General features: G+C 44.3%; 2 protein-coding genes across 3 annotated transcripts in view; both read left to right on the top strand.

The window, feature by feature from the left end:
• LOC140753985 (synaptotagmin-15) overlaps window positions 1–16,160 on the top strand; it is a 111,337-nt gene that overhangs the window by 14,654 nt on the left and 80,523 nt on the right. The gene's annotated exons all lie outside the window — the stretch shown is intronic.
• LOC140754079 (uncharacterized) lies at window positions 5,011–7,074 on the top strand. The gene has a single exon (XM_073088992.1). It carries the CDS (start codon window positions 5,011–5,013, stop codon window positions 7,072–7,074), a length of 2,064 nt encoding a protein of 687 aa, XP_072945093.1.

Raw genomic sequence — 16,160 nt, 5'->3', positions numbered from 1 at the left:
CTTTTGAGCGTGTTTATGTATCCCATATATTACGTATGTCTCATGCTTGGCACAAGATACGGTATCGGTAGTGGGAGCTCGAACCGTCCAGTAAGCAGCTTCGGGAAGGACGGCGGTATGTGTGGTCGTATACCATCATGAACATCAGATGGTGTGGGCGTAGCGAAGACTGCTCCCCTAGGGCTGAGCCCGACCGGGGGATCGCGCTTGGAGGACTCCGGTTGCGTTCCGTCAGAGATCCTGGAGTTCTCCACAAGCGTTGAGTAAAAATCCCACATAACCCGGCATCGCTCCCACGTCTTCGGGTACTTTTTGAAGGTTTTCCCCTCGTTAAGAAAAAAAAAGATTTTAACAAATGTGGTGTCGTTGGAGTTTACAGTACTTAGTCCGGTTTTTTGTTTTTGTTATAATCCCTTAGTTTAATATGAAGTAGATTATAGATCCATGGGCGGCAGAAACCATTTACCGTCAGGCGCATTCTCGCTTGCTACTTTGTTTATAGCATTGTGAATGACAGAGATGCTTACACAAAGAACATTTTTCTATTCACAGTACTAGGGAACATACGTTTCCTTTTCTGTATTGTTAAATTTTTTATGGTTGGAACTGGCATTGACATTTGTAAAGTAGCCCGTTCGATACGAGTAGCTTTAGAAAACTCTTGCCACAGCGCTTATGAATTACTCAAAAAGGAAGTAGATTTCATATCTAATACATCCAAAGATAATCATTCAATAAAGATAAAACGACCTGGACCCAGAAGTTTTGCTAAATATCTATATAATAAGTTAAACTATATGGTTAAGCCATACTTGTTCTCATCATCAACCCATTACTGTCCCATTACTCTCATTGGGGTGGCGGTTTTGATGCCTATTACTTGTGCACACTGGAACTAGGTAGGCGAAATAAAGAAAGCGAGGAGAAAGAAGAATTGGGTAGCTTTCCCTATGGAATAACGCACGTACCTGTGGTCTTGTAGTTGCAGCTCGGCAGGTCCTCTGGATTCTGTGCACTAGTTGTAGGCGGGTAAGCGGTTTGCGGTGCGCGATGTGAAAAGCGGAAAAATGCGGGAAAATAGGGCCACGTGGTCGCGAAAAGAGTACGCAATTGCGGCGCGGTGCGTAAGGTCACGTAGCTCAAGGCCCACTCAACCGTCCTTGGGACTAGTGGCCAATGTGCATACAGTCATCGTAGACGTCACCGGAGTACGTGCGTCGGGATTGGATGATTGCGGATGGGACTGTATGCACAAGCAAATAAGCGTTGCGGCGTAACCACTCATAATGAGAAGGATTAGGCCATAGTCCACCACGCTGGCCAAGTGCGTATTGGTAAACTTCACATACCTTTGAGTTTTTTTTTATAAGTCTCAGGTGTACAGGGTTTCGTTACGATGTTTTCCTTCACCGCTTAGCAAGTGATAATTAATTTCTATACGCACTTTACTTTAAAAAATCAGAGGTGCGTGCTTGGGATTTAAACCTCGGATCGAGAGGCCGAGTTTCTAAACCACTAGGCTATCACTGACTTGGTCTACAACTTACTCTATATCAGATTCCTGTGTAATGTTTACCATCTACGCCATATACGCCAGAATGCCTGTTCTGTAAATTAAAACACTTTAATAAAATAAGTTAATGACTTAATAGTCATTAACAATTGATGGGCGATTACTGTATTTAATTCCAGCTTCTACATAGATTTTGCTTTCTAATCACCAATAAAACCTTGAGCAGCAATTAATCTAAATACAGGTTCATCTTGTCTAATTTAATGCTTATTAAAGAGTAATTACTTCTAAAGAGGTGGTTGTTCTGATAATTACTTATTTAGGAGATAGGTTGTTTATTAAAGGTCGGAGGTAACGTTACTTAAGATAATTGCAAAGGTGTAAATATAATGTAGGTTTTATTAGGTGTAAATTTTGTTATTTCTGCCCATAGATTAGTAAAGATTATTCACTCCTAACAAGAAAATGTACCCAGTTTTGAGAATTGAAATAGTTGCGTAAAAAAGTTTTGCCACGTGTCCGTGCTAAAATATCCCTAAAATAATGCTAAAATATTTGAAATAATTATTTATTTATTACGTAAATTACGCAGTATTAACGTAATAAATAAATTCGTATAAATATTAACACATCGTTCAATAAGTCCCGGGACTAACTAGGAAAAACACGTTTTTTCGAAAAAATCTTTTTTATTCCTCAACATAATCACCTTCAAGTGCGATACAATCATTCCAACGCTTTTCTAACTTTTCTATACCATGCTTGTAGAAGGATTTCTCCTTGGCTTCAAAATAAGCTTCAGTCTCAGCTATTACTTCCTCATTCGAGCCAAATCTTCTTCCCTGGAGCATCCTTTTGAGATCAGCAAAGAGCCAGTACTCGCTGGGGGCCAGATCTGGAGAGTATGGTGGGTGGGGAAGCAAATCGAAGCCCAACTCGTTCAATTTGGCCATTGTTTTCATTGATTTGTGGCACGGTGCATTGTCTTGATGAAAGATGATTTTTTTCTTCTTCATGTGGGGTCGTTTTTTCACGATTTCGTCCTTCAAACGCACCAATAACTCAATGTAATAGTCGCTATTGATGGTTCTTCCCTTTTCAGCGTAGTCGATAAAAATTATACAGTTTGCGTCCCAAAAAACGGACGCCATGACTTTGCCAGCTGCCTGTTGCGTTTTCGGACGCTTTGGACGACTCTCACCGGCTGCACGTCACTCAGCTGACTGCCGATTCGACTCTGGAGTATAATGGTGGATCCATGTTTCGTCCATTGTCACATACCGACGCAAGAAATCCTGTTTATTGCGAGTAAACCGTGCCAAACAGGTCTCTGAATCGTCTATTCGTTGTTGCTTTTGTTCAACTGTGAGCAAGCGCGGCACCCACTTGGAAAATACCTTTTTCATGCCCAATTTTTCATGTAAAATCGTAAACGCACTTCCAGTCGATATGTTCACGATCTCAGCGATCTCAGAAACTTTCGTTTTGCGGTCATCCATCACTATTTTCAAAACTTGCTTAATATTTCCCGGAGTTACTGCTTCATTTTGCCTCCCCGAGCGTTCTGCATCACTTGTATCAGTTCGACCGCGTTTGAAATCAGCATACCACCGACAAATCGTTGTTTTCGATGGAGCAGAGCCTGGATAACACTTTTCAAGCCATTGCTGAGCTTGCACGGTATTTTTCCCATTAAATAGCAATGTTTTATTAACACACGATATTCGTTTTTTTCCATTTTTTAAACAAATGCAAAAGGAGCGTCACTCTCACCACAGTAGCTTTGTTGTTTATGGTTCGATTGACATGAAATTTTGACACATGTCACTTTAAGGTTGGTACTTTTAAAAAATAAGGTTGATTTAATATGAATCATGCCATCTCTGGGTTAGTCCCGGGACTTATTGAACGACCTAATAGTTATTTATTCGTAAATTTTCTCTAAAAATGTTTTATTTGTCAAGAATTTAAAAAAAGAACTTACTAAAATAAGCCGTTTGTGGCTTCATTCAATTTCAAGGCGGCGAAGTATGTTTACTAATCTATGTTTCTGCCTAGTAACAGTGTTAAGCGCTGCTGTATTTTGATTTGAAGTGTGATAAGAGAGAGTTACGTACTTATACAAAATGTTCCAATTTAGTTCTTAGGAGTGGCGTAAGGATTTTGCAACTTCTGTACTTTATTAAAGTTGTTTTACTGTACAAATAAGTTTATAGCGAACAACTTAGCTAACGGCATACATTTGTTCCAAAATTCCTCTTAAAATCATACCAATTTTTCAACTTCTTTCATAGGAGGACGGATTATTTATTGATGAAATTTTGGGACACTAAGCCGAATTTGGCAAAAATGTTCTAGGACTTTTTAAACGATATTTCGTTCCAGTCTGTAAATCAGTAATCGTCTTATGTACCATGTACATAACCATAACTCCCCTTTATATGTACTGACATTGATCGTGTCGTGTCAGTAAAATTCATATTTCTCTATACACTATTTTGATAGGCACGACACCTGTCTACGCGGTCGTGTAACCATCATATACAGACCTATATCAGTAGGACTACCATGAGTTTACAAAAGTATTACTCGCTAGCGACTGCGTAAAATAAATGTATGAAAAATTCTACAGCGCCTCTGGTGGTTACTCGTAGAACTAAAATCCGTAGTGACGTAACTCGATACGTAAAAAACCTATCGAAATAAAATCGCTAGCTAATGTCATTATGATCTATTGCCATACAAATTCGGTCCCATGAGTCATTAATTTGACAGACGTTGTCAAGAAATACCGTAACGATAGTAGTTCCCCCTCAAGTTGGAGTGCGCCTTGTCGTGGTGGGGGGGCTCAGTAACCCGTTGCAATCCAGCAGCGGGTGAAGCTAAAGCGCTCCAGTGGCGGTTGGGATGCACTGCGTCTGTCCCGTATCGGGCGGCAGTTGCATCTCATCGGTACGCTGCGTCTGTCCCGTATCGGGCGGCAGCGTTACCCCGTAATGTTGCTGTGGTACTCTGCGTCTGTTCCGTATCGGGCGGCAGTAGTACCACGTGTGGTGGTTGTGATGCGCTGCGTCTGTCCCGTATCGGGCGGCAGTGGCATGTTGTTGACCGTCGGGGTATTTTCCCGGGTCAAGGGTGACGGGCGTGGCGTGCACTTACCCTGCCGTCACGTAGGCATTCATCTGCCACCGTCACCAAAACCGTAACACACCAGAGTGTCGTGGTCATGTCTCGCGGCTTTGGTGAAGCGGGGGTCTCGGCTTAACCGCCCGGACCGCGAGGAGATAACCTCTATAAAAAACCCCAAAGGCTGGACGCTGAGGTACGTGGCGTACGGCCGCCTCTCACAACAGATGAGAGGTGGTAGGCTGGGACAAGTCTGCCTGCTAGCGGCCATCTGTGCGGGACCTCTCGACCCCGCACAGTATTAGAGTTACCAAAGGACAGGGGGCTCTCCTTTGGTGGACCTTTATATCCCCCATTCTCGTGGGAACAACATGAATGATCCAATTGTAAAAATAAATGATGGTGTGCCCGAGATGGGTGAAACAGACGTAGTGCCTGAGAAGGGCGTAGAAAGAGCGGAAGCCGTGGAGTCACGCTCCGGTTCGGCTATGAGCTTTGAAGGCTCGGAGGTGGAAGGGCGGTTCTGGTCGCGGAAACGCAACCGAGCCGCCGCAGGAGAAGTGTCTGATGAGGACGGTGGCGTAAATTCAGAGCCGGCGAAGGCTCCGAAAGTTTCGGTTGCACGCCGAGGCAGAGGTCGACCGCCTACTACTGGGCAGTACGTTGGCTTAGCTAAGGCAAAGGCGGATCTGGTGGCTGCAGAGCGTGCGGAAATGCAGCTACGGGCCGAAAAAGAGGTTGAAGAAGCGGCACGCAAGGTGCGAATAGCGCGAGGGATGAAGACCCCGCCAGCGGACGCTAATGACACGGCAGAGAAGGCTCTGGCAACAGAGCTCCAAGACCGCGTTCGCGCTTCGGTGGAGGTTATCTCCAAAGTCGCTAGCAAATCGAGGAACCTCAAGGGGACCTCAGTGAAGGCTTTGCGCGACGCCGCTGCCGCCATCTCGGAGGCAATAGATGCGCTCCAACGTCGCACTGAGACGGAGGAGGTCACCCGTTTGCGGCTGGTCAATGACAGATATAAAGCGGACAATGACCAGCTGCGAACGGAGCTTGCAGAACTCCGCCGGGAAATGGCCGAACTGAGGGTCGATATCCGGCGAAGTAACGTCCGGGTGGTGGAGGATCTGACCTCAGTTGCCGACAAGGCACCGCCGACTGTAGCTGCAACGGCCTCTGATTCATTGGCCGAGATTGAGAGGACCATCATGCTCCGAGTGGGTACGATGGTCAACGCACGGTTTGAGGCCCTGCAGCAGAGGCTGCCACCGGAACCGCGCGTCCGCCCGCCGCTGGCTGCTGATAGGGCGAAAGATGCCCAACAGCCAGAGAATACAGCGGCGCCGACCTCCCAGGCTGTGCCCTCCAACAGTCCAGCCCCGAAGTCCCAGAGGGGGAAGAAGGGGAAGACTGACCAGACTCCGGCCCAAAAGGAGTCTCGGCCTTTGCCACCAGCTCCGGCTTCCATGGATGAGGGGTGGAATGTTGTTGCAAGGCGACGATCCAAGCCTGCACAATCGAGTGCCGTCCAACTGCAACCACAGGGGGCCCAGTCTGCGGTGCCAGGCTCTCAGCGACCGCAGACTAAGGAGGGAAAAAGGCAGACGCGCAAGCTGCGTCCCCCCCGCTCTTCTGCTGTAGCTATCAAGCTGCAGCCAGAAGCTTTAAAGAAGGGCGTTACTTACGCCGCAGCTCTATCCGAGGCCAAAGAAAAGATTGATCTTAAAGGCCTCGGAATTGAGTCTGTTAAATTTAAGGTGTCAGCCACAGGGGCTAGAATCCTTGAGATTCCAGGTGCTACCAGCTCCGACAAGGCGGACACACTGGCAGACAAGCTGCGTGCAGCCCTGGGGGAGGACGCGGTAGTGTCCAGACCGGTAAAGTGTGCGGAGTTACGCGTGTCCGGTTTAGATGACGCCGTCTCCGCAGCAGAAGTCGCGGCGGCGATTGCCGGAATTGGCGGATGTGCTTTAGCGTCCGTCAAGACTGGCGAAATCCGCCGCGACCACTCGGGTCTGGGCACGCTCTGGTTGAGCTGCCCGGTGAGTGCTGCCAGGAAGGTGGCTGATGGCGGGCGAGTGCTGGTCGGATGGGTGTCGGCCAAGGTCTCTCTGCTTGAAGCGAGACCGCTGCGCTGCTACCGCTGCCTGGTGATTGGGCATGTTCGGGAGCAGTGCAGTAGCACGGTAGACCGTAGTGGTGATTGCTACCGCTGCGGGAAATCGGGCCACATTGCCCGAGACTGCACTGCCGCCGCGGCACACTGCACAGTATGTGCGGCAGCCAAGAAGCCGGCCGACCACAGGTTAGGGGGCAAGTCTTGTGCTGCTCCTCGGCTTAAAGGGCGAAAACCGCCGACTGTACCCTCAACACAGTCGGTTAGCGGCAGCTCAGCTAGAGGGTCCGGGAACGGAGTTGTGGCCATGGAATCCTAATTATGGACCACAACCTCCGATTCCTCCAGGCTAATATCGGCCACTGCGCAGGAGCACAGAATCTCCTGACCCAACACCTTAAGGAGTGGTCGATTCACGTGGCTGTGGTTGCTGAGCCGTATTTCGTTCCTCCCGATAATACGAATTGGGTAGGGGACCGCGACGGCTTAGTGGCCATCATACGACAGGACGCGATAGCTTCCCCGCCCTTTGAAAAGGTAGCAAAGGGCCCGGGATGCATCGCTGCTCTGTTGGGAGATGTTGTGGTCATTGGCGCCTACTTCTCTCCCAACAGATCACTCGCCGAGTTCGAGGTTTTTCTGGAACAGGTGGGTGCCCTGATCGTTCAGAGCCACCCTCGCCCCGTACTTCTGGCGGGCGATCTCAATGCCTGGAATACGGCTTGGGGATCGCGCGTCACGAGTGCGCGGGGTGAGGTACTGGAGGAATGGGTTCTCGGACAGGGACTAGCCCTTCTCAATCGGGGATCGGTGAGCACGTGCGTGCGGCCTCAGGGTGAGTCTATTGTGGACTTAACGTTCGCAAGCTACACCCTCGCGCGCCGTGTAAGAGGCTGGGAAGTCATGGTCGATGCGGAGACTCTTAGCGATCACCGATACATTCGGTTTGATCTCTCCGCGTCCCAGAACGCTCCGATCAGCACACGCCGGTCCCCGGTTGACAACGGCCCGAGGTGGCAGTTGAGGCACCTCGACAGGGACCTAGCGAAGGAGGCTGCAATCGTGCAATCTTGGGTGTCACCCGCTGACCCTGTGGCGGTTGAGGACGAAGCCGAATGGTTTCGGGGAACGTTCACACAAGTGTGTGACGTGTCTATGCCCCGTTCCAGGCGTCGTCCTCCCAAGTGCCAAGTGTACTGGTGGTCTGCAGAGCTCATGCAATTGCGCAGCGCCTGTATTGTGGCCAGACGCCAGTACACCAATTACAGGCGTCGGCGGATCAGGGACGAGGGGCAGATTGCACTCTTGCATGCTTCTTTTAAGGAGGCCAAGTTGCAGTTGGTGGCAGCGATCGGCAGGGCTAAGACTCTGGCCTGGGAGGAGTTGTTGGGGACGTTAGATTGCGATCCATGGGGCAGGCCCCTGGGCACCCCCACTAACGCAAAGTCTCCGGCCTCAACTTCTGGACAGAGTCGTGACGTCCTTGTTTCCGCGGACGGAGGAACACCCGTGTCCTCCCATGGTGTCTCCAACTGTCGTGGCGCCCGGACCGGATGATGTACCGCCAGTGACTTTGGGAGAGTTGGGAGCTGCGGTGTCACGGCTTCGTACCAAAAACACCGCCCCCGGTCCTGACGGCATACCGGGCCGCGTATTGGTCTTGGCCATGGAAGCTCTTGCGCCTCGTCTGAGGAGGTTTTTCGACGCCTGTCTGGCACAGTCCAGGATACCACAGCGGTGGAAGACAGGTCGTCTTGTCCTCCTCAGAAAAGCAGGGCGGCCAGCGGAATCCCCATCCGCGTACCGGCCTATCGTGATGCTTGACGAGGATGCCAAGCTTTTCGAGAGGATTGTGGCGTCCCGAATCGTCGGGCACCTCGAGGAGGTCGGTCCGGATCTGGCTGACAATCAGTTTGGGTTTCGTAGAGGGAGATCCACCGTAGACGCGGTGCAGCAAGTGAAGTCCCTTGTGCAGGATGCAGTTGCCCGGGGTGAGGTTGTGTTGGCGGTGTCTCTTGATATCGCCAACGCATTTAATACCCTCCCCTGGAGTTGCATCAGGGAGGCACTCCGTTACCATGGTGTGCCCCCTTACCTGCAACGGATCGTCAGGGACTACTTGTCTGGGCGTGCGGTGGAATACCCCGGCCAAGACCGGTGGTGTCGGCGGGAAATTTCGTGCGGAGTTCCACAGGGGTCAGTGCTGGGTCCCCTCCTGTGGAACATCGGCTACGACTGGGTGCTGCGAGGAGCTACCTTACCGGGTGTCGGTGTTATTTGTTACGCGGACGACACCCTGGTGACTGCTTGTGGCGAAAACCACAGGGTCGCTTCTCTTCGCGCCACCGCCGGCACGGCATTCGTTGTGGGCCGCATACGGCGATTGGGTTTGCGGGTGGCGCTCGAAAAATCCGAGGCTGTGATGTTTCACGGCCCACGGAAAGCGCCACCCCGGGATACACATATCGTCGTCTCCGGAGTTCGTATCGACGTGAGGCCGTCGATGAGGTATCTAGGACTTGTCCTGGATAGCCGGTGGAACTTCGGTCCCCACTTCGAATGCCTGGTGCCTCGGCTACTGAGGACGGCGGCAGCCTTGGGAAGACTGTTGCCGAACCTCGGTGGACCAGAGATGTCGTGTCGACGTCTCTACACGGGCATCGTAAGATCGATGGCCCTGTACGGGGCCCCTGTATGGGCCGATGCCCTGAATCGCCGAAACGTCGCTCTGTTAATGCGAGTACAGCGAGTGATGGCGATCAGGGTTATACGGGGCTATCGCACGATCTCGTGTGAGGCAGCCTGCGTGCTAGCGGGTTCTCTGCCCTGGGATTTGGAAGCGAGAGCCCTCGCGTCGCTACGTCAGTGGCGTGAGGAGGCGCACCGATCCTGGGGCCGCCCGCCCGCACAGCAGGAACTGGAGGGGCACAGAGCTGAGTTGCGTCAACGGGCTATCGAGACGTGGAGGTCCAGGCTGGCGGATCCTAGTGCCGGCTTGCGGACAATCGAGGCAATTCGTCCGATTTTTCTACAGTGGTTGCGTAGGCGATTCGGCGTCATGTCCTTTCGTCTGACTCAGATACTCTCGGGACATGGTTGTTTCGGGAGTTATCTGTGTCGGATCGGGCGGGAGCCGACGGCCAGGTGTAATCACTGCGACAATTGCCTCGATGAGACGGCCCAGCATACGCTGGAGGTATGCCCTGCGTGGAGTGCGGAGCGCAGCGCGCTCAGCTCTGTATTGGGGGCCGACCTCTCGCTCCCGTCCGTGGTTCACGCCATGGTCGAGAGTGACAGGTCGTGGCAGGCGGTGCGCTCCTTTTGCGAAGCAGTAATGCTCGCGAAGGAGGCGGCGGAAAGGGCCAGGGAAGCTATGTCTGCCCAGCCAATCCGTCGCAGGCGCACGGGACGCCGTAGAGCGGCTTTCGAAAGCCGCTCTTTCCCCGTTCCCTGAGCCCACGGAGGCGGATTCGGGGGAATCCAATTCCGGTCTTTCGGGCTCGAGATGTCGTGTGTGCGTTCCGCACGCTCTTCTCATGAGGAATATCTCTGAGAGAGGCCCCTCCCTCTCGGGACGTGGCTGGCGTTAACATCAGCGCCGGCCGACGTTGTCGGGTCGCGAATGTAATGCTAACGCTTCTCGCGACCCGGCATCAAGCGTCCAGTGGAACGCCGCGGAGTTTTAGTCGGTAAGAGTCCGACATATCACTTTCGCTCCCCCGGGCGGAAGTGAATCCATGAGGATTTCTCCGCGTAAAAAAAAAAAAAAAAAAAAACGATAGTAGTTATGTTATTCACTAGCAAAATGACAATAGTTTTCTATTTACCATTTCTATAGTGGCGTTTCTATGCCAACTCATGGTAATGCTACTGATCATATGAAATACGTACACATGTTAAACGATACAATTCTATAGAACTATATAATTTAGTTTTGCCACGGACCATAATAATATGTGAGACGTATGATGTCTATTGATATAAATGCATCATAAGCTTCAAAATTGGCTGAAGGTTTACTATACAAAGACTGTTAAACATTTCTAAAAAAATAAGGTTGTTACTGCATGCACAGAGGCATACACAAAATTAAAACAGATATACGTGAATAAGATGAATTCCTCAAAAGATATGGACTACAAATTATCTAACTTAGCAGGCCAGTGACCATTAACTATTAAGTTTATTTAATTATTGAAAACAGTGTTATTTTAATCCACAATAATAATCTTTAACATAATTTCTTTTACTGTAGTATCAAACGACCCGCGTGGCAGATCGATCACCATACCGATTTGACGCGCAATGGGTCCCGGATTTGATCCCCGGTCAGACAGATATCTAAATGATGAAATTTGATTTCTGTTTCCGGGTCTGGGTGTTTGTGTATTTGTCTATGTGTGTGTCCATGGCACCTACGACACAGGGAATCCTAGTGTGGGGCTGTGAGTGTAGAAAGTGTTTATTTATTATTTCACCACTGAGCATGAGACCCTTCTCAGAAATTTGAAGGGTGTCATAAATCATAACGATGACCACGTACAGAATAATACACTGCACACCTGTGAAACATGTTGAGAACTTGATATCCAGGAAGGAAAACATTGTGAGGAAATCCATGATGTTTTCCTCTTTCCTTCATCATCAAACCAAGTAATAAATAATGATTATCGCATAAGAAATTTTAGGACATTCACACGTTGTTATTATTGTTGTGAAGTGAGATCGTGGATTTCTCCCCATTACAACTCGTAAGTACTTTAACACTTAACACCTGTTTAATAATGTTACCAAAAAGTCGATAAAGATAGAAATATAAAATATCGAATGAAAGAAGTTTTTTTGCGTTTTTGTAGACGAGGAAGACGTTAATAGTGAAAAAATATAGACACAATGTATATGGTATATGTCCTTAACATCGATATACTACTAATAAAATCGATGGTCCTTAATCAATAATATAAACACTGATTTTGCTGTTTATAATATTTATTAAATCCTATCAATATTGGCAATAAAAGACGTCTTCCAACAACGTCAAAACTTTACTGATTCGATGACCCAGATGGAGTTAGAATAGTCCATTAAAATCGGTGTCAGATTTATATAACTTAATTTTCAGTACGAGACATAAATAGAAAGTTTCAAGAGTTAATCAAAATCTTTTTTTAAAGATGGTAGGACCCTCTGTGATTCGACTACACCAGTACCACCGCCACACCATTTCTGCCTAATAACAGCAGTGTTATGCGCTGTTGTGTTATGCTTTGAAGGGTGTGCTAAGACATACTTTTCCGAGGCATTCAAGGTTAGCTTTGAGGAGAAGCGGGGCATCTGTGGTCGACCTTAGGTAAAAATCTTATCTTATCTGGGATTGACCATAGATGACAGTAGGTACTTACTGTCCGGTGATGCAGTCCACCGGACGGTAACTACTTACTGCTCGTCTGCCACTCCAATATTATAACAAAACACATAAAGCAACACTTTATGTTTTAAACCTAAGTATTATAAATGTTATACTAACGTAAAACGAAACATGTTTTTTGGAAACGTAAAACAAACCCTAATAGGGAAAGTTCTTGTTCCGAGAAGGAGCTCTTACCTTCGCATTATAATGAGCTCTACCGTATGATATCTCAATACAATGCCCTATATTTTTTCCAGTTTACATATTATTTTACGATATAAAATGTACCTAAAAATGTAGTCTAAGTTACAGATATCGAAAAAAAACATATATAAATACTTCTTGGAATATGGTAAATCAAGGTTTGCTGCACAATTAACAACCTTGGATCATTTTTAAGTTCATATTTTAAAATGAATCTCTTATTCTTATTTTGTAAAGGTGCAAGCCTTACTATGATATTGAGTTTTTGTTATTAAATTGTTATATTTTTTCCAAGAATAAATCTCAAATAGAAATGAATTATTTCTTACGGGAACCGGCATTTATTTATTAAGCTGATGAAAAGATAATTTACCACGACAATAGGAACTGAGAATATTCCAGGGCAATTATTGTAGGTTCTTAGTTTCTAGTGGAATTAATAAGCTTGTATAAAACTTCTATTCAATCTTCCAGTTTATTCTAATTATTATTGATTTTTGACGGTGTTTATTTGGTAAGTATTTAGAGAAAAATATTTCTATAATTATATATAATCTAAACTCTTATAGGATCTTATTATTCTTATATAACTATAGGATTATGATATTATGACTAAATTATTCAGTATACTTTTGCTATACATAATATTCACTAGTATCTCGTATGTGGTCACAAATTATCAGAAAAAACTCGATTGTGTATAAATTATGGGTTAAAATAGTAGGCATGGAATATGTATGACCGAATAAAAACTTATGTCTGAAGGTTTTTTTTTAATTTTGTATAGATACCTGTGACCTGTATGTTTGAGGATGCCACACCGATTTTTATCCAATAACATCAATGTTCAGGTTGTTATATTGCGGTTTGAAGAGCGTGCGTGCAAGCGGGTAAGAAAGCGTTCCAACTTAGTCTTCACGTAGCAACCCATCTATGGCAGATCATAGATGGAACTCTTATCTTATCTGAGGTTGATTACAGATGTATATGAGCGGCAATAGGCACCAACCATCAGGTGAGCTGCATGCCCGTTTGCCATTTTTATAATAAAAAAGTTTTTGCGTACTTAGGATCTAAAGAACACCAATACAAAACCTAATTATCAATTAATTAATCTATTGATCTTAAATACACTAAATTTACATTAATAACTAATAAGCAAAACATAAAAAAATACTATTTTTTTTTTTACCTGAGCTAGACAGCTTTTTAAACCTTTCGGTAAAAATAAAAAAATGAAAACAGATGAGATCCCCGGCTTGTTTATTAACACCAAATGTTCTAATTTATCAATGTCATCTCTTACGAAGTAAAACGAAATAATTCTGAAAATAACAGTATTCCCTCATTTCGGGAGCATGAGCAGCGTTGTAACATTATAATGAGAAAAAGAATGAAAATGAGATCTAAGTTTACAGAAAATAAATAAAACCTTTCAAGGTCCAACAGTGGACATTAAAAAGCTGTGGATGGATGGATGGAAATAAGACATACATTTTATATAATGGACTCAGTCATTTGCCGAAACAAAATATTTTATTAAAAATATTTTTTCACAAAATTCTTTGAAACTTCTGTAGAAGGCAGGTGAGCATAATATATCGCCACCTTGGAAAATATTTCGTTTTATTAAAAAGAAGCAGCGAAAGAAACTCTTCAACACATTTTTTCCATATAATATCTTTCAACATTTAATAGCTTACGCTAATGGTGCGTATGAAGCTGGAACTAATTCAAACCACATATATATAGTGTCAAAAGCTTTTTTTTATTTATTTTGAGTTCGTTCAACGCCATTTACTATCAAAATAAATTAAAAAAAAACATTTTGACAAAAAGTGGAGATGGCTGATTTGCGAATTAAGGTATCGATATGTATATGATCTTTATAATTTTAATGAGGTTTTTATTTCATTATTCCCTTTTGTCCTCGACTGCGAAGTGTCATTTTTCGAGCTTACATACCCACGTACGTAGTCGTATGTCTCATTCTTTGACATGCCCTTCAGTACAAACCGCTTGTTAAAATTCTAACATACGAAGTGTCGTTGGATTCATCTACACTGTGGAAATAATATAGGCGACGTCACTTTCCTTTTCAGTTAGTTATTTATAAGTAGTATTCTTTGTAATATTACTGGGTTGATGATGTCTTTATTTTTTCTGTAAGAAGTTTTCTCGCTGTTTCATTGTATTATACAGGCGAAGTAACAATAAAACTTCCCGTTTTACGTGCCTTATTACTCGGTTAATGGATATTTATACCGTCCCCAGAGCCTTAAACAGTATATTTTATGGTAAACTACTTCACAACGTAGCCTTTTTTGCCTTTTTCAAGAAAAACCCTAATTAAAATATTACGGTACTGAACCTCTGCATAAATGAATAATAATTTTATACTTATGTCGTCGCATATAAATTTTAGTTAACTTTTAAAAACAACAAAATGTGACAAAATAAAAGTGTATTTTATTCAACTTTGTATGTTATGTTAAAGAAGACATAAACTTTTTATAAAGTGAAAATACTATTCAATTTATGGTTAAATAAAATAATATTTATTTACTCAACTAGTAGGATTTTCTCTGTATTTTATATTTATAAAGTAGGGTAAATAACTGCTAAACCCAAAAAAAAAACATTGTAAATAATTTAATAACTGCTTCGAACCCAAATCTCTCCACATAGTGAATCAAAAATGTGTTCTAATTATTGTCAAATTATGCAACTGATTTTCGTCGAGTAGCATTTTGTCTATCAAAGAAACTCTATTGTTTAATACAAACAATAAATTATTTTAACTGCTATTTGCTTCACTAAATTAGATTTTAACTCGCGTGAAATATTGATCAAGAATTGTTGAAACAATGTTAAAATCAGAGCAATGGAAAAGCATTGTTAAAAACATTGTTTATAATTTAATAACTGCTTCGAACCCAAATCTCTCCACATAGTGAATCAATAATGTGTTCTAATTATTGTCAAATTATGCAACTGATTTTTGTCGAGTAGCATTTTGTCTATCAAAGAAACTCTATTGTTTAATACAAACAATAAATTATTTTAACTGCTATTTGCTTCACCAAATTAGGTTTTAACTCGCGTGAAATATTGATCAAGAATTGTTGAAACAATGTTAAAATCAGAGCAATGGAAAAGCATTGTTAAAAACATTGTTTATAATTTAATAACTGCTTCGAACCCAAATCTCTCCACATAGTGAATCAATAATGTCAAATTATGCAACTGATTTTTGTCGAGTAGCATTTTGTCTAACAAAGAAACTCTAGTGTTTAATACAAACAATAAATTATTTAAACTGCTATTTGCTTCATCAATTACATTTTAACTCGCGTGAAATGTTGATCAAGAATTGTTAAAACAATCTTGCAATCAGGGCAGTGGAAAAGCTACTCGTAAAGTTAATCTGGACAATATCGGAGTACTCTACAAAACGATCAGATTAACTCAATTTACAATAATCCAATGACTGCAGCTTGTGGTTGCATGTTGAATGAGGTTCTTATTGAGTTAGAGTGGAGTGCTTTGGTTCATTTTATTTTATGTACTATAGGGTTGCCAACTAGGAATTGTTAAAAAGAAGCGGAAGAGTTGAATTTATGTTTTTTCACTATTTTATTAACGTCATTTTACCAATGATATAATGATAATAGCCCCTTAGTGATGTTACAACTTAGAAAGCAAGTGAAACTAATTAAACTAAGTATATCACAATATTTATAATATTGTACGGGTTTTTAAACTACTTGAAAATATATTAAATCTTTGTC

Source organism: Epargyreus clarus, unplaced genomic scaffold (assembly GCF_041222505.1).
Source record: "Epargyreus clarus isolate Ecla_fem2 unplaced genomic scaffold, WU_Ecla_fem_2.2 ptg000027l, whole genome shotgun sequence".
NCBI classification, from domain to species: Eukaryota; Metazoa; Arthropoda; class Insecta; order Lepidoptera; family Hesperiidae; genus Epargyreus; species Epargyreus clarus.
Note: the sequence above shows the minus strand (reverse complement) of the source record. Positions and strands in the feature narration are given on the sequence as shown.